Here is a 19,587-nt window from a genome sequence, read left to right on the forward strand (position 1 = left end):
AAAAAAAAAGGGGGAGAGAGAGAGAAAAGGATAAGCAAATCAGAACACCGACAAAGAAAGGAAATAATCCATCCATTGTCTCATGCCCGCTTCAATACTTCAGTTGCTATGCTTTTTTTAATTTGCCTCCCTCAATTTGCCTTGTGTGGACACCTGTTCTAATGATCCATCCATGGCCACTGCTAGTTGTTTCTCCTTTTCTTTTCCTTCCCCCTTTCCTAGCAATTTAGACTTATCTGACGTTTATTCCCAACGATAAGATTTAATAATTAGAGGCTAAATCTTACTAGGATTTTTATTAGTTCTGGAACATCAGGAGCGCAAAACCGTTCTCTTCAAACAGTGCTTCCACTGAATGCACAATTCTGCATTTTCAGAACGGTGTCCACGTACAGCAGCCACGTGATGGTTGAGTTGCATTATGTGGCTCACAATACACGCTTGCTGAGCTTTGTACCATGTTTGGCCAAGAAAGGTCACTGACCAGAAGCACTGACGTCAAGCCAGCCCTGTGTTTTTCATTTGCCCAATCAAAGTGAAACTTTGGTTTCCTTAGAACACTTTGTTCTCTAGGTTGGAAACACACACACACACACACACACACACACACACACACACAAATAGCACTAGACCATTCTGTGCAATTGTGGCAACCTGTGTAATTCTATATCCCAAAGGGGCTTTTTCAAGAAGCAACTGAACTTTCTTTGCTTTTCCTTGAAGACGTTTCGCTTCTCATGCAAGAAACTTCTTCAGATCTGATCTGAAGAAAGAGTCAGAACGGAGGAAGCTTCTTCGATGAAAAGTGAAATGTCTTCAAGGAAAAACAAAGAAAGTCCAGATGCCTCTTGAAAAAGTACCTCTGGGACAACCATGACCTGGAAGACTGAGAATCTCCATAGATATCTGTATAATTTTACTGTAGTGAAACTTTTGAGCAGTATTTCAACCAGGTTTCTCTCAGTAAGCTACCACCTTGCATTGATTTAAAGCTGTGTACAGGTAGCCCGTGACTTATGACTGTAATTGAACCTGGCAGTTATGGTTGTAAGTCTTGATGGTTGTGAAGCAGGCCATGCGACTGACCTGATTTTATGACATTTTTTGTGGCAGTTGTTAAACGCATGCAGTTGTTCACTAGGGACCAGTTTTTGCCAGAAATTGGAAGTCATGCTGGATTCCAGCAAAAATGTAAATTGCAGTCGCATGACCCGTGGGTCAGTGCAAATGAATGTAAATATGGGCTGGTTGCTGAGCACCCAAAATGTGGACATATAATATGATTGTGGGAGTAGGGCAGCCACTGCAACTTCAATAAAGCAAAACAGAGTGAAAGAGACCTTCAAGGTCTTCTAGTCCAACCCCCTGCTCAAGCAGGAGACCCTATATCAGTGGTGGCGAACCTTTTACTCACCAAGTGCCAAATAGGTATGCGCGTCACGCGCTTTGCGCGCGTGTGTGTTATCTGCACTAACGTGTGGCTACTCCCCATACGCTGCACACGCAACCGCACCATCTGCGCATGCGCACAGCTTTCACTGGTGTGGTTGCACTATGCGTGCAACCACACCATCTGTGCGCACACACGGCTTTCGCATGGCTCTCCCATGCGCTGTGCACGTAATCGCACCATCTGCACATGGGCGCGGTTTTCAAGCGTGCAATGCACGCGGGAATGCCATCTATGTACGCACGCGCTGCGTGCAAGTACTCTCTTGCGCATGTGCAAATGTGTGCGCATGCGCAGGAGAACTCTGAAGACCAGCTGGGTCCCCTGAATTGCGTGCATGCCAGTGGTGGTTTGCTACCAGTTCGCCCCTAATCGGGCGAACCGGTAGCGGTAGTGGTGGTGGGGAGGCTCCGCCCACCTGCCCAGACGTTTCTGCTCATGTGTAGAAGCATCGCACGGGGGTCTGAGCACATGTGCACCTGTGAGCAAATCAGTAGTGATGGAAATGGAAACCCACTACTGGTGCATGCACATCGGAGGCCTGAGCACCAGTTGGTATGCTCGGGCATGCACAGCTGCAGGTGAGTTGGGTGACAGCTCACGTGCCTGAAAAGATGGCTCTGCGTGCCACCTTGGGCACACATGCCATAGGTTCGCCATCATAGCCATATACTATTTCAGACAGGTGGCTGTCCAGTCTCTTCTTAAAAACCTGCAGGGATGAAACACCCATAACTTCTGAAGGCAAGGTGTTCCACTGGTTAATGGTTCTCTGTATTAGGAGGTTTCTCTTTAATCCCAGGTTAATTCTCTCCTTTATTTGTTTCCATCCATTGCTTCTTGTCTTGCCTTCTGGTACTTTGGAAAATAGGTTAATCCTCTCTTCTTTGTGGCAGCCCCTGAAATACTGGAACGCTGCTATTATGTCACCCCTAATCTTTTTTTTTTCTTTTGACTAGCCATACCCAATTCCTGCAGCGTTCTTCCTAGGTTTTAGTCTCCAGGCATAGACTTAATTGCTCTTCTCTGCACTTCCTTCCCGCCTCCAAAGTCTCAGCACCTTTTGTGTAAGGGGAGGTCCATTGTAACTTTGAATGGTTGGTAAATGAACGGTTATAAGTTGAAGACTACCTATAGTAATAACTGTGAGAGGGATCTTGGAGACCTAGTGGACAACCATTTAGATATGAGCCAGCAGTGTGCAGCAGCTGTCAAAAAAACCAACACAGTTCTAGACTGCATAAAGAGACAGATAGAATCAAGATCACGTGAAGTGTTAATACCAATTTATAATGCCTTGGTAAGGACACACTTGGGATACGGCATTCAGTTTTGGTCGCCACGATGTAAAAAAGAGACTCTAGAAAGAGTGCAGAGAAGAGCAACAAAGATGATTAAGGGACTGGAGGCTAAAACATATGAAGAACGGTTGCAGGAACTGGGTATGTCTAGTTCAATGAAAAGGACTAGGAGAGACATGATATCAGTCTTCCAATATCTCAGGGGCTGTCTCAAAGAAGAGGGAGTCAAGCAGTAGTGGGATTCAAATCCTGGTACTACCGGTTCACTATCACGGTAGTGCATGAGTGTGTGGCGCTTCTGCACATGTGCAGAACATTTTTGATGACATCTGGGTGAGTGGGCAGAGCCTCCCGCCACTGCCATTACCGGTTCGCCCTGGTTTGGGGTGAACCGGTAGCAACCCACCACTTGAAGTCAAGCTATTCTCCAAAGCACCTGAGGGCAGGACAAGAAGCAATGGGTGGAAACTAATCAAGGAGAGAACCAACTTAGAAATAAGAAGAAATTTCCTGACAGTGAGAACAATTAATCAGTGGAACAACTTGCCTCCAGAAGTTGTGAATGCTCCAACGCTGGAAGTTTTTAAGAAGAGATTGGATAACCATTTGTCTGAAATGGTGTAGAGTTTCCTGCCTAAGCAGGGGGTTGGACTAGAAGACCTCCAGATCCCTTCCACTCTTGTTATTCTACCTGTAGCTGGTTTGCAGCCACCCAACAGGATCTGTCAATTGCAAGCTGGAAGGTTCTGTATGGCTCCCAACCCCCCATCTCCAAATTACTCATCAGAGCCTGGTGTGCAGTCTGATCTAAGATACTGTGCTGCAGGTGAGAATAAAACAGATGGAGCTCTTTTCTTTTCAGATTAAAAAAAACAAACGGCTATGGAGTGGCAGCTGTTGAATCTTTCATTACAGGAGGGAACAGGCTGATTCAGAAGATGCAGGCTGAGCAAAAAACATGCCTTTCTCATTACCAGTTCCTTGTTATTCAAGGTGCAAAAGTGAAAATTGGAAGAGTCTTACCCAATGCCAGCTCACAACGAAGCCTATCTGATTGCTGAATTCAGAATTTAGTATATACCAATTTATAATTGGCTCCTTTGGGTGGGTGGGAGCCCAGCTTCAGCACATTAAAAAAACAACTACAACAGAGATTGTTTCCTCACTTATTGTTTGTGGCCCCTAGGCATGGTGTACAACGTGATGGAGGGATTAAAATGCTCTTTTTGTCTGTGTGTGCTTTGGAATCAGAGTTTGTCTGAAATGGTTCAGGGTTTCCTGCTTGAGCAAGGAGTAGGACTAGAAGACCTCCAATGTCCCCCTTCCAACTCTGGTTATTCTGTTGTTGATTCCTGATGACACATGTCCCTGCATTTTTCAAGATTTTGGACCCACCAAATCATTTTGTTGAATAGGATGGGTGGCATATAAATTTAATAAGCAAATAAGTTTGCCATTGCCTGCTTCCTAGGGGTTAAGAGCCACAGTGGTACAGTGGTTAGAGTGCAGTACTGCAGGCTATTACTGCTGCCTGCCGGTTGCCTGCAATTTGGCAGTTCGAATGTCTGAGTCACCAGGCTCAAGGTGGACTCAGCCGTCCATCCTTCCGAGGTCATTAAAACGAGGACCCAGATTGTCGAGGGCAATATGCTGGCTCTGTAAACCGCTTAGAAAGGGCTGTAAAGAGGGGTGGGCTTCAAAAATTTTAGCAAGGGGTTCTCTGCCCGGTTGCTGGGTGGGCGTGACCATGGTGGGTGAGGCCTAGTCGGCCTCCTGCACCACGGTGTGTGTGGGGGTGTTTTGCCCTCCCCGGGCTCCGGAGGCTTTCCTTGAGCCTCTGAGAGGGAAAAAAACGACTTCTCCAGGCTCCGGAGGCCCTCTGGAGGCCAGAAATGGGCCTGTTTCCAGCCTTCCCAAACTTCCAGTAGGCCCGTTTTTCGCCCTCCCCAAGCCTTTGTGCACACCCTGTACTTACCTGCATCCAAAACGGGCCGCGTGAGGACTCCTGGGAGGGGAGGGGTGGGCAGGGCCAGGCAGGAGTGGGATTTGGGGGTTCTCCGAACTGCACAGAATCTTAGCTAGAGGTTCTCCCGAACCCCCAGCAGCCCACCCCTAGCTGTAAAGCCCAGTGAAGTAGTATGTAAATCATAAGTGCTATTCCTATTAAGAGAGAATGACTGACCCAAGCTCACCCAGGCAGAACTAGAATTCACAGTTGCCTAGTTTCTAGCCTGGTGCTTTAATCACTGCACCAAACTGTCTCTTGTCCTCCTCCCTTGTCTCCCATTATAAAATGTGATTTAGGGAAAGATCCACCCCTGCCGATCACTAAGGCACGATTTGAGATCCTAACGGAAAAATTAGGAATCCAAATAATCTCTTTGATATTCTTCTCTCTTTTTTTTCCCTTCAGGATTGACAAAACCATGCTTGCTAGTCTGAAGATAAAGTAAGTAACTGGTTCTTGAAATCTTACTAATTATTTTTTTAAAAAATATTGACCTTATTGAATAATGGTTTGTTTCTGTTTGCTGCACATTTATTTATTTATTTATTTATTTGTTTGTTTGTTTGTTTGTTTGTTTGCTTATCAAACATGTACAAGATAGCAGGTATGAATACGAACATGGACATGAACCAAGGGTGAAATGTAAAATTTGTTACTACCGGTTCTGTGGGCGTGGCTTGGTGGTGGGAGGAGTAATGTGACTGGGTGGGCATGGCCAACTTTTTTTTTTACTTTTAAAAGCATTTTTTCTACAACCTCTGTAGAAAAAATGCTTCTAAAGGGTTCTGACAATCCCAGCTGAGCCGCGCGATTATCAGAGGCTTTTTTTTTTTTAACTTTTAAAAGCATTTTTTCGGACAACCTCTGATGATCGCGCAGCTCAGCTGGGCATTGGGGGTGGGGCATAGGGATTTTTGCTACCGGTTCTCTGAACCACCAACTGCCATTGCTACCGCATTGGGTGATCCGGTCCGAACCAGGAGCATTTCACCCCTGACAAGAACGAGGGAAATGAATACAAATAAATGGGGACAGTAGGACAGGGACGGTAGGCACGCTGGTGCACTTATGCACACACCCTTTACGGACCTCTTAGGAATGGGGCGAGGTCCACGGTAGACAGTTTGAGGCTGAAGAATGTAACAGCCGACTCGGGTAGAGCATTCCAGGCATTGACCATCCTGTTGCTGAAGTTGTATTTTCTGCAGTTGAGTTTGGAGCGGTTTACCTTGAGTTTGTATCGATTGTTTCCCCGTATATTATTGCGGTTGAAGCTGAAGAAGTTGTTGACAGGTAAGGTGTTGTAGCAGACAATTTTGTGTACTATGCTTAGATCGGTCCGCAGGCGGCGCAGTTCCAGATTGTCCAAGCCCAAAATTACAAGCCTGGTGGTGTAAGTGTTGTGTCTTGCCCGCCCTCAGAGCAGCCGGGGCCTTCTTACCTGCTCCCGAACACTGAGGAATGTATGCCTCCCGGTCCCAGTCCTGGCTCCATGCCCACACAAACTGCAGAAGAAGGAGAATCTCCCTGCCCCAGCCCTGACTCCATGCCCAGGCAAACGGAGCAGCTAGACCCCTCCCCCTCCTCCACAGCAGGTGAGCCTGAGGAGGGTTTATTACCAACAGCTGATTGGTGTGACCCTCGCATCAGAAGATTGGATAGGCGGAGGCAACAGAGGGAAGGGAGGGGCAGGCCTTAATGAGTGCTGAGTCATGGAGCCACACCCCATGGCCTATATAAAGGATCTGCTTTCTGGCAGTCTCTGAGTCAGGCAAAAGTCGAACTTATCTTGCTGAAGTCACTTACTGGTCTCCTGCCTGCTCTGAGGACTTTGCTAGGACTTTGGGCAGAGCTGCAGAGGCAAGCCTGATTCGGATTTCCCTGACCCAGCCGTCAGCGGAGGAGTGGGACACGACAGTAAGGGATTCTATTGTGAGTAGAGCAGATACACACAGCTATTCAGTGGGATTGACCACTTCCTACAACCTTTTGCAAAACTTTTACCAAACCAGGATAATACAGGTAGTCCTCAATTTACAACAATTCATTTAGCGACCGTTTGGAATTACAGTGACACCGAAAAAGGTGACTTATGACTTATTTTACACACTTACAAGCATTGCAGCATCTCTGCATGATCAAAATTCGGAATGCTTGGGCAACTGACTCACGTTTATGACGGTTGCAGTGTCCTGGGGGGTCACCTGATCACCTTTCCTGGCCTTCTGACAAACAAAGTCAATGGGGAAGCCAGATTCACTTAACAACCTTGTCACCAATTTAACGATTGCAGCGATTCACCTAACAGTTGTGGCAAGAAAGGCCGTAAAATGGGGCAAAGATCATTTAACGTCTCACTTAGCAAGAGAAATTTTGTGGTTATGCTAAGTCTCACTTTGCAAGAGAATTTTGTAGTCGTAAGTAGAGGACTACCTGTACTATGTTTGTTAATGCTCCTCTGCTTTGGGTGTGACTGACTTTTATGATTTCAAGTGGGAGGAAGTTTCTCCGTTCAGAATTTTTCTCCATGTAGAAAGCTAGCCTATCAGGGAGAAGATTATTTTAGCCTTTTGCCCCTGATAGTCCAGATTTCTATGTAAAGACGATTTTCTTTTCTGAGAAGAACTATTCCATTTTACAAACCTCTCATCTTCCGTCTGCTGTAGCACAGCCATGAATCGCTACAATGAAGTGCCGGGGATTGACAAATGCTGTGTGATTGCCTGTGAAAAAAAGCACAGAAAGGTCACTCATGAAAATATAATCCAACCTTTGTAACTGACAAAATATAACTTCTATTCAGGCTGCATCTTGGCTGCTGTAAAATAAGATTAAGCAAGCTTTACAAACTGGGGTGGGGGGGGTGGGAAACACCAGTGAAATCCATTTCAAGAGTTTGGGAAGCAGTTGGAATTTTCCTGCAGGTTTCTGAAGGGGAAAATGTTTGCTAAATCACAGATTACTTCTTCCTCATGCTTTTGTGTGTGTGTGTGTGTGTGTGTGTGTGTGTGTGTGTGTGTGTGTGTGTGTGTGTGAGACACTCTACGTGGGTGGCTGTTACCCTCCAAGTTTGTTCAGCATTTTAAAAATGCTAGGTTGGCAGAAGCTGGGACAAGTAATGGAAGCTCGCCCCGTTACTCGGCACTAGGGATTCGAACTGCTGAACTGCCGACCTTTCGATCGGCAAGCTCACTTGTCAACAACATCTTAGCCACTGAGCTACCGCGTCCCGTCCCAACCTAGCAGTTCGAAAGCACGTAAAAAACACAAGTAGAAAAATAGGGACCACTTTTGGTGGGAAGGTGACAGCGTTCTGTGTGCCTTCGGCGTTTAGTCATACTGGCCACAGGACCACGGAGACGTCTTCGGACAGTGCTGGCTCTTTGGCTTTAAAACCGAGTTGAGCACCGCCCCCCAGAGTCGGGAACGACTAGCATGTATGTGCGAGGGGAGCCTTTACCTTTACTAATATTTTGTGTGATTCTATGCCTCTGTTAGGGACGCGGTGGCTCAGGGGCTAGGACGTTGAGCTTGTCGATCGAAAGGTCAGCAGCTCAGCGGTTTGAATCCCTAGTGCTGCCGTGTAATGGGGTGAGCTCCCATTACTTGTCCCAGCTTCTGCCAACCTAGCAGTTTCGAAAGCACGTAAAAATGCAAGTAGAAAAAATAGGGACCACCTTTGGTGGGAAGGTAACAGCGTTCCGTGCGCCTTTGGCGTTTAGTCATGCCGGCCACATGACCATGGAGATGTCTTCGGACAGCGCTGGCTCTTTGGCTTTGAAACAGAGATGAGCACCGCCACCTAGAATCGGCAACGACTAGCACGTATGTGCGAGGGGAACCTTTACCTTTACCTATGCCTCTGTTTATGCAGCCAAGGATTGTATTTGCAAAAAGAGAAATCCAGGTTGGTAACACAAAGTTCTCACTTACATGTATGGCAGTGTAGAGCAGCATAGATGGGCATCTATGGCAACTTTACGACCTGTGGACTTCATTTCCCAGAATTCCTAAGCTGACAACCCTGTTGCAGAAGGTTGTTTTTTGCCAACGGTGGTTGATGTCTAGGCATCTGCTCCGAAGATCATCCATCCCTTCTCCCACCAGCCTTCCAAGAACAATTATCTGTCCTTCCTATGATGGCTTACTCCCTCGCGCAGCTGATGCGGATCCTAGCCAAGCTTTTCTGAGCCTTGTGGGATTCCCGCATTAAAAATTGTTACTGTCGCATGCCTCCCATTGTCAGTTTACGTGTCAAGAGAGCGAAAGCAATAATGTTCTTAGCTCGGGGCTAAAGTACCTTATCTTCTCTCTCTATCTTTTTATTATTATTTTTTTTAAAGATCTTATTTTCCCAGGCAGCTTGGATTTGAAAACAATTTCCATCTGCTGTTTTATATTAAAGTGATTTTTTTTTTTGCTCCGCTGTTCAAACGATGCTTGTCCTTTTACCAGAATGGGAAGGATTTTGGAGCAGCTGTGCAAGCAGGCGCATCCGGGATGGGTGGATTGAGGGTCAAAAAAGCAAAGCTGCCATTGTGCCATCATCCATGTTGCACAGCAGGATGTTGATTGCAAAGTCGCAGCAACCATCTTAGTCAGGGGTGGGGCTTCAAAAATTTTAGCAAGGGGTTCTCTGCCCGGTTGCTGGGTAGGCGTGGCTTAGTTGGCCTCCTGCACCACACCGGGGTCGGGGGGGCGTTTTTGCCCTCCCTGGGCTTTGGACGCTTTCCTCGAGCCTCCAGGAGGACAAAAACGGCCTCCCCAGGCTGCAGAGGCCCTGTGGAGGTTGGAAACAGGCCCATTTCCAACCTTCCCAAACTTCCAGTAGGCCTGTTTTTCACTCTTCCTGAGCCTCCATGCATGTCCTGCACTTACCTGCATCCAAAACGGGCTGCGTGGGGACTCCTGGGATTGGCGGAGCGGGGCGGGGTGGACAGGGCCATCCAGGAGTGGGATTTGAGGGTTCTCCGAACTGCACAGAATCTTAGCTAGAGGTTCTCCCGAACCCCTGTCAACCCCCAGCAGCCCAGCCCTGTTCTTAGTTTTGGAGACCCTTCCTGAAAATATCCCTCTATCCAAGACCTTACCTCTCAGAATGAGTCAGCGGATGGAGGGACAAATTTAGTTGAAATATGTAATAACTTGTACATTTTATGCATCAGCAGATGGCAATATCTAGCTGACTTTACAGAATAATTGAGTTGGAAGGGACTTTGGAGGTCTTTTAGTCCAATTCCCCATCCAAGCACTGGATCTTATACCATTTCAAATAAAATGGATGTCTAATTTCTTCTTAAAAACCTCCAATGGTGGAGCATTCACAGCCTCTGGAGACTAAGCCATTCCACCGTGTCAATGAAGATTCAATCATCCAGGCCAAAGATGTTTAAAGATTGAATTATGGCAACTGGACCATACTTCGTTGACCTGAGATATTTCATTGCTCACCCAAGCAACGTCATCAGTCAGAGTAAAATTAGTTAGGCAGAGATTCAGAGAGACATTGGAATGTACCTGTCAAGTTTGAAGCACTCTTATATTGTTGCAACTGTTATCGCTTCTCAGCTGTCCAACAAATCTGTGGTGGGGAGGGGAGGGTAAGGTGGAATGTAGGCTCCAGACATCAAGAGGATGAGCCGAGAGAGCCAAGGACACTTCCGCAGGCGTTTGCCAAACCCAGAGGCTTTTTCTCATAACAATACAATGACACTCAATTGGATAATGTAACCTGCACTAATGGGGGGAGGAAAGAATGCTATACTTTAATTATGTGGGTTTGCGTGGGAATTAGCTAGAGCTGGTTTTGCCTTAATCAGTGCCGAAATGATGTACTCAATAAAGTTTTTCATTAGGAGATTGGATCGTCCCGACCGAGCTTGCTTTGTTTGGGTTCATCCATTGGAACGTTGACACTACCAACTCTTGCCACACTAACTTCCGCAGTTTCAACTCCCTGCTCAAACAGGAAAGTCTGTATTATTTCAGATAAATGGTTGTCCAATCTCTTCTTAAAAACCTCCAGGTTTGGAGCATCCACAACTTCTGGAGGCAAGTCGTTTCACTGGTTAATTGTTCTCACAATCAGAACATTTCTTCTTATTTGTAGTTGTATCTCTGCTTGATTAGTTTCCATCCTTTGCTTCTTGTCCTGCCTTCAGGTATTTTGGACAATAGGTTGACCCCTCTCTTCTTTTGTGGTAATCCCACAAATATCGGAACACTGCTATCATGTCACCCCCCCCCCAATCCTTCTTTTCATTAGACTAGACATTAGACTAGTTGCCTTAATGGTTGTTCATATGGTTTCACCTCCAGTCCCCTAATCATCTTTGTTGCTCTTCTCTGCACTCTTTCTAGAGCAGGGGTCTCTAACCTTCTCAATTTTAAGATTTGTGGACTTTAACTCCCAGAATTCTTCAGCCAGCTTTGCTGAAAGTCCACAAATCTTAAAGTTGACAAGGTTGGAGACCCCTGCTCTAGACTCTCCATATCTTTTTTTTGTATCGTAGTGACCAAAACTGGATGCAGTATTCCAAGAGCGGCCTTACTAGTGCACTATAAAGTGGTACTAACCCTTCATGTGATCTTGATACTATCCCTCTACTGATGCAGCCTAGGATTGCACCAATTACCGTATGTAAAATTATTACCTATTATGTAGAATTTCTTCAGGCTAAGCAGGCTCTGGACTGGTTAGTGCTTGGATGGAAAAAGATCAAGAAAATGCCAAGGTTATATAGACTAGACCAAGAAGAAAACTACAGGAAACCACTTCTGTACCGTTGATTAGAAAATGACCCTTATATGCTACTGCAATTACCAAGAGATGGCTCAGTTCAATTTGCTGAAGAAGCAGGAGGCAGCATCAAGCAATCCCATCTGATCTCAAAAAGCCAAGCAGGGCCACGTGGCTTGAATGAAAGACCATTGGGAGCCCCAAGGTTGAAGACTAAGACTGCAGGTAGTCCTCAAATTATGACCATTTGTTTCGCAACAGTTAGAAACCAACCATCCCATCAGAGCTGGAGAAGCTTCTTGGATGTGAAGCGAAACATCTTCAGAGGAAAAAAAAACAGAAAGTCCAGTTGCCTCTCGAAAAAAGCACCTTTGGGACAATAGAGCTGAAAGGGACCTTGGAGGCCTTCTAGTCCAACCCCTTGTTCAAACAGGAGTCCCTATACCAGTAGTGGCGAATCTTTTAGACACCAAGTGCCCAAACTGCTTACTGGCACATGCCCAAACTGAAAGGTATGTGTGCATGCAAACGTGCGCATGTACGAACATGTGCATGCATGGACATGCGCGCATGCGCAGCAGAAACCCAAAGACCAGCTGGCTGGTGGGAGGCGGAGCATCCAAACACCGGCAGCTCTGCAAGAGGTAAGATCTTTTTCTTTCGTGAGCTTCTGTTTCGCCGTTTGCCGGGAAACAGAAGCTCGCGAAAGAAACGCCACGGAGATCTGACCTGGGTCGACAGCGCGTGTGCCAACAGAGAGAGCTCTGCGTGCCACTTCTGGCATGCGTGCCATGGATTCGCCATCACGGCCCTATACCATCCCAGACAAGTGGCTGTCCAGTCTCTTCCTTCCCCATACTTTCTGATCCACGCTGGCTGAGGGAATTGAAAAATTCCCTTAATGCCTTAAAGTTGCTGAGATTGAGAGTTACTGAATAGAATATAACATAATAGAATTTTTATTGGCCAAGTGTGATTGGACACGCAAGGAATTTCTCTTGGTGCATATGCTCTCAGTGTACATAAAAGAAAAGATAACTTCATCAAGGTACAACATTTACAACACTTAATGATGGTCATATGGTACAAATTTAACACTTAATGATAATCGTAGGATACAAATAAGCAATCAGGAAACAATCAATATCAACATAAATCATAAGGATTACCAGCAACAAAGTTACAGTCATACAGTCATAAGTGGGAGGAGATGGGTGATAGGAATGATGAGAAGATTAATAGTAGTGCAGATTTAGTAAATAGTTTGACAGTGTTGAGGGAATTATTTGTTTAGCGGAGTGATGGCCTCCGGGGAAAAAACTGCTCTTGTGTCTAGTTGTTCTGGTGTGCAGTGCTCTATAGCGACGTTTTGAGGGTAGGAGTTGAAACAGTTTTATGTCCTGGATGTGAGGGATCTGTAAATATTTTCACGGCCCTCTTCTTGATTCGGGCAGTATACAGGTCTTCAATGGAAAGCAACTATAAATATTGGTATTTGTAGTTTATTTATTTTTTTCCTTTCACAGTTTGAGAAACAAACTGTGTTACAAGAAGGCGCGCCTGCCTTAATTCTAATTGAAGGGAGACAGTCTCCTTCCGAGGCAGCTGAGTTTAAACAAGCATGTTTAATCAATCAACAATCATCATAACCCCATGCATTACACTGTTTTAATTAGAAATCAGAAGGACAATCTGCCAGAGAGAAGGAAACAAAGAAAGCCAGATGGGAGGGGAAATAAACGGCTGATGGCACAGGCATTAGAAGTAAATGCCTCTTGTTCTTCACCTTCAGCCAGAAAGAGAAAAAAAGAAGAAAAAGAATAGGACAGGGGTCTGCAACCTGGGCAACTTTAAGACTTGTGGACTTCAACTTCCAGAGTTCCTCAGCCAGCAAAGCTGGCTGAGGGACTCTGAGAGTTGAAGTCCACAAGTCTTAAAGTTGTCAAGGTTAGAGACCCCTGGAATAGGAGATGAAGACAAGACACCGTAGTAATAATGAGGGGAATAGCGCTCATCCTTAAAAGAAATTAGACTCCCCCCCCCACATTTCCTCACAGTAACTTTACTGGTGGTGAGATAACGTAGCAACCAGGCACAGTACCGTAGAGTTGATTCTGCTGTATTGTTTACTTTTCCTGACTCTGAAAAATAAATCCCCAACCGCCCTTTTGCTAAGTTAGAGATCGCTTCTTTCTTGTGGTGTGTGTATGTGTGTGTGTGTGTGTGAGAGAGAGAGACTGTGTGGGTGGACGTTGCCCTCCAAATTTCTTCAGCATTTGGAGGTGGGAGGCAACATTTTGCAGAATAAGCCATCTTGGAAATCTACAGCACCCTTTGTGAGCCGACTCAATGAGATTTTCTTAGGGTCCTAAGCCCTCTTTCTCCTTAGAACATAGAATAATTTTATTTATTTATTTATTTTGTCAATCATATATAAGATAACAGGTAAAAGTATACACATAATTTGGATACATGAAAAGAATAAGTAAAAAGGGAATATTAGGACAGGGATGGTAGGCACGCAGGTGCGCTTATGCACGCCCCTTACAGACCTCTTAGGAATGAAGTGAGGTCAACAGTAGACAGTTTAAGCTTAAAGTTTTGGGGGTTTGGGGAAGAAACTACAGAGTCAGGTAATGCATTCCAGGCATTGACCACTTTGTTGCTGAAATCGTATTTTCTGCCATCGAGTTTGGAGTGGTTTACCTTGAGTTTGTATCTATTATTTGCTTGTGTATTGTTGTGGTTGAAACTGAAGTAGTCATTGACTGGTAGGACATTGTGGTAGATAATTTTATGTACTATGCTTAGGTCAGACTGAAGTCGGCGTAGTTCTAAGTTGTCTAAGCCTAACATTTGGAGTCTGGTGGCATAAGGTATTTTATTGCGAGCAGAGGAGTGGAGGACTCTTCTTGTGAAATATCTCTGGACTCTCTCGATTGTATTTATGTCCGATATGCAGTGCGGGTTCCAGACAGATGAGCTGTGTTCAAGAATTGGGCTAGCAAATGTTTTGTATGCTTTAGTTAATAGTACATTACCAGAGAAGAAGCTACACAAGGTTAGGTTAACAACTCTTAGTGCCTTTTTGGCAATGTTGTTACAGTGGAACAATAAGAGTTGGAAGGGTCCTTGAAGGTCTTCTAGTCCAACCCCCTGCTTGAGCAGGAGAACTTATACCATTTCAGACAAAATGGATGTGCATTCTGTTTCTGAAAGCCTTCAGTGATGGAGCACCCATAACTTCTGAAGGCAAGCCGTCCCGTTGATTAGTTGTTCTCATTGTAAGTGAATTTCTCCTTAGTTCTAGGTTGCTTCTCTCCTTGCTTAGTTTCCAACTATTATTTGTCATCTTGCTTTAGAACAGAGGTCTCCAACCTTGGCAACTTTAAGCCTGGGGAATTCTAGGAGTTGAAGTCCTCCAGGCTTAAAATTGCCAAGGTTGGAGACCACTGCTTTAGAAAATAGTTTGACCCCTTTGTCTTTGCAAGAGCCTCTAAAATATTGGAGCACTGTTATCATGTCACCCAGAGGTGGGATTCAGCCAGTTCTGTCCGGTTCGGGCGAACCCATAGTGGCGACTGTGGGAGGCTCCTTCCACCCGCCCAGACGTAATGCACGAGCAAAAAGCATGCATAGACGGCCGGGCGCATGTGCATAGGAGGTACATGCACTCACATTTGCAAACTGGTAGGGAAGGTAAGTGAATCCCACGTCTGATGACACCTCTAGTCCTTCTTTTCATTAGACTAGACACACCTAATTCATTAGACAACTTAAGGCAGCAGTGTTCACCCTTGGTAGCTCTAAGACTTGTGGACTTCATTTCCCAAAATACTACTGGCTAGGGAATTCTGGGAGTTGAGGTCCACAAATCTTAAAGTTGCCAAGATTGGACAGCCCTGGTTTAGGGAATCTGGAGATTGTACATGAAGAATGCCGAAGAATCTGCATACATACAGGAAAAGGGCTTTGAGTTATGTCTCCCAAGCCATTCTACAGTTTTTGCTTAATTTTGACTTTAGTGCATAGTCTCACAATTGGGTAATATCAGTGATAGAGTTGGAAGGATGCCTTGAGGTCCTCCAGTCCACACCGGATTCAGTTTATGAACTGCACCTGCCAAAAGACGGCCAACTCACCTCTCTGCTACTTTAACTGCATGAAAATATAAAATATATAAAAAAGATGTTGAGACACTAGAAAAAGTGCAGAGAAGAGCAACCAGGATGATTAGGGGACTGGAGTCTAAAACATACAGTGAACGGTTGCAGGAACTGGGCATGGCTAGTCTAGTGAAGAGAAGGATCAGTGGAGAGAAGATAGCTGTGCTCTAATATTTGAGGGGCTGCCACAAAGAGGAAAGGGGTCAAGCTATTTTCCAAGGCACCTGAACACCAGACAAGGAATAATGGATGGAAATTGACCAAGGAGAGATTCAACCTGGAAATAAGGAGAAATTTTCTGACAGTGAGAACAGTCAAACAATGGAACAGAAGTTGCCTTCGGAAATTGTGGGAGTTTCATCACTGGAGGCTTTCAAGAAGAGACTGGATTGCCATTTGTCAGAATAGAATAGAATAGAATAGAATAGAATTTTTTATTGGCCAAGTGTGATTGGACACACAAGGAATTTGTCTTGGTGCATATGCTCTCAGTGTACATAAAAGAAAAGATACGTTCATCAAGGTACAACATTTACAACACAATTGATGGTCAATATATCAATATAAATCATAAGGATTGCCAGCAACAAGTTACAGTCATACAGTCATAAATGGAAAGAGATTGGTGATGGGAACTATGAGAAGATTAATAGTAGTGCAGATTCAGTAAATAGTCTGACAGTGTTGATGGAATTATTTGTTTAGCAGAGTGATGGCCTTCGGGAAAAACTGTTCTTGTGTCTAGTTGTTCTGGTGTGCAGTGCTCTATAGCGTCGTTTTGAGGGTAGGAGTTGAAACAGTTTATGTCCAGGATGCGAGGGATCTGTAAATATTTTCACGGCCCTCTTCTTGATTCGTGCAGTATACAGGTCCTCAATGGAAGGCAGGTTGGTAGCAATTATTTTTTCTGCAGTTCTAATTATCCTCTGAAGTCTGTGTTTTTCTTGTTGGGTTGCAGAACCGAACCAGACAGTTATAGAGGTGCAAATGACAGACTCAATAATTCCTCTGTAGAACTGAATCAGCAGCTCCTTGGGCAGTTTGAGCTTACTGAGTTGGCGCAGAAAGAACATTCTTTGCTGTCCTTTTTTAATGATGTTTTTGATGTTAGCTGTCCATTTTAGATCTTGAGATAGAACCTAGAAATTTGAAGGTTTCTACTGTTGATACTTTGTTGTCTAGTATTGTGAGAGGTGGCAGTATGGAAGGGTTTCTCCTAAAGTCTACCACCATTTCTACGGTTTTGAGTGTGTTCAGTTCCAGATTGTTTTGGTTGCACCATAAGGCTAGTCGTTCGACCTCTCGTCTATTCTATTCTATTCTATTCTATTCTATTCTATTCTATTCTATTCTATTCTATTCTATTCTATTCTATTCTATTCTATTCTATTCTATTCTATGGGGAAGCCAGATTTGCTTAACAACCATGCTACTAATTTAACAACTGAAGTGATTCACTTACCAACCGTGGCAAGAAAGGTTGTAAAATTGGGCAATGTGCATTTAGCAACTGTCTAACTTAGCAGCAGAAATTTGTGGCTCAATTGTGGTCATAAATCGAGGACTACCTGTATTTTAATACCAAAAAACCCTCTCACCATTTTTTTAAAATTTATTTGCATTTATATCCCGCCCTTCTCCGAAGACTCAGGGCGGCTTACACTATGTTAAGCAATAGTCTTCATCCATTTGTATATTATATACAAAGTCAACTTATTGCCCCCAAAAATCTGGGTCCTCATTTTTCCTACCTTATAAAGGATGGAAGGCTGAGTCAACCTTGGGCCTGGTGGGACTTGAACCTGCAGTAATTGCAAGCAGCTGTGTTAATAACAGACTGTCTTAGCAGTCTGAGCCACCAGAGACCCTTTAGGATCTTTCTCCTGACATTTTGCTAAATTTTGCTCCCCAACAGTTTTGGTCCTGCATTTGGGGGGCTGGGCACAGAAGAATGGTGGAGCACTCGCCTCACAATCAGGAGGCTCTGAGTTCGATCCTAGGTAGAGGCAGATATTTCTCTCTCTGGGCACACTGAGAATATATCTGCTGAACAAAACTCCGCATTGGCGACAGGAAGGACATCCGGCCATTAAAACACTCTGCTAGTTCCATTCAGTTGCCCAGACTCCACCCCGCAAGGGATTATGGGGTCATTAAATGATGATGATTTGGTGGGGGCACAGAGGGCCGCTGAATATCCACCCTGTGGATGACACTGTTCAGCTATTCGGAATGGCCGATTCTGACGGTTCTTGGAGTGACAGATGTTTTGGGAGAGGTTGTAGAAGGATGGAGGCAATCTTGCTACCATCGGGGGCCTGTGAAAATGGCATCAAATATCACTTCTCCCTTTCTGAGTGATGCTGGGCTGCACTTCCCTTCTAAACATAAGTGGTTCTGCAGCAGACAGCTGGTGGATTGAGGCTTTAAAGGCAGTCATTTCCGAGGCCTATTAAGACCTGCGGGTGTTCCTTGGCGTGCTCTTAATTTTTTCCTTTTTTGCTTAAGTATTGGGTTGCATAACAAGATCCGGAGGTTACAGTCTGAACCAGCTGGAGTTTTCTGAACATTTTTCGCAGGCAGTCTTGCAAAAAAAGCAAATTATGTATTTAATCTGGGTGTGCTGCCACCTTCATAAGCCCTCGCAGGTTAGTTTTCTCGTAGAAGAGACCCAGCTGGCGTGTCTGCTAAAACTGGTTAAAGTGCAGTAGGCTTTGGCACATCATGGGCGCATCATTTCTGGCTGTAATAATAATAATCATAATAATCATAATAATCATAATCAAAGCTGCCTGCTGCTTTAGGGATTCTGCAATGCCATTTGCAACAGTTTAAAAGCATGTTTGCTGGTTGACTTTACAGGTAGTCCTCGACTTAAGTCCTTAACAGAGCCTGGGATTTCTGTCGTAAGTCAAGATAGTTGTAAATCCAGGCTTCCACACGACCAACCTGATTTTACAGTCTTTTTTGCAGTGGTCATAAATAGCAATAGCACTTACTTATGGTCTGTAGAGATTCTCAGTCATCCAGGTCATGGTTGTCCCATAGGGGCTTTTCCAGGACGTCCTTGTTTTTTCTTTTGAAAGAAAATTCGGGATGAACCCCCTTTGAATGGAGTGGGAGTAGGAATGGATTTCCAGAGGAAAAAAATTGCAGACTACAGGAACCAGGAGCACCACTCAGGTGACCCTGAGGACACAGATAAACCTCCAAGTGCTTCAAAGACCTTCTAAAAGGATGCAAATGACCAGCTGTCTGCAAGGAATATAAATCCTTCTATCCCCCACTATCCTGTCAGAGCTGAAGAAGCTTCTTGGATAAGAAGCGAAACGTCTTCAAAAGACAAAAGCAAGAAAGTCCAGTTGCCTCCTGAAAAAGCACTTTTGGGACACTTAGACTTATATACCCCTTCACAGTGCTTTACAGCCCTCTCTAAGGGCTGTATATTGCCCCCAACAATCTGGGTCCTCATTTTACCCACCTCGGAAGGATGGAAAGCTAAGTCAACCTTGAACCAGTCAGGATCGAACTGCTGGCAGTGGACAGAGTTAGCCTGCAATACTGCATTCTAACCACTGCACCACCATGACTATTAAAATAAAGCAAATGACATGGTTGTCAAGAAAACGCCAAGGTTGTTAAGTTAGTCAATGTATTCCTTACGGGATTTTTTTTTTTTGCCAGAAACTCTGCCATGTGAAAAACTTACACAGAAACTATGTAAGCTTCCAAGAATGAGGCTCAACCAGAAGTTGAGCGTGAAGGGTTGGGTTCTTGGTGCTTTACGAGCTTGGTTGTTTTCTTGCAGATGTTTCATTATCTAAACTAGGTAACATTATCAGCACAGGTGATGTTACCTGGTTTGGGTGCTGAAACATCTGCAAGAAAACAACCAAGCTCAGGGAGCACCAGGGGCAGCGATG

The 19,587-nt window shown here is 44.8% G+C and overlaps 1 protein-coding gene across 1 annotated transcript in view; it reads left to right on the top strand.

Annotated features, from left to right (window-relative positions):
• The window catches only part of RAP1GAP2 (RAP1 GTPase activating protein 2), a 356,373-nt gene that overhangs the window by 8,857 nt on the left and 327,929 nt on the right, over positions 1-19,587 (top strand). The window contains exon 2 of the mRNA XM_058164269.1: positions 5,165-5,200. Within this exon, the coding sequence (XP_058020252.1) occupies positions 5,165-5,200 (36 nt within the window). The remainder of the gene's footprint in view (positions 1-5,164; positions 5,201-19,587) is intronic.

The sequence above is a fragment of the Ahaetulla prasina genome, chromosome 1 (assembly GCF_028640845.1).
Source record: "Ahaetulla prasina isolate Xishuangbanna chromosome 1, ASM2864084v1, whole genome shotgun sequence".
In the NCBI taxonomy this organism is placed as follows: domain Eukaryota; kingdom Metazoa; phylum Chordata; class Lepidosauria; order Squamata; family Colubridae; genus Ahaetulla; species Ahaetulla prasina.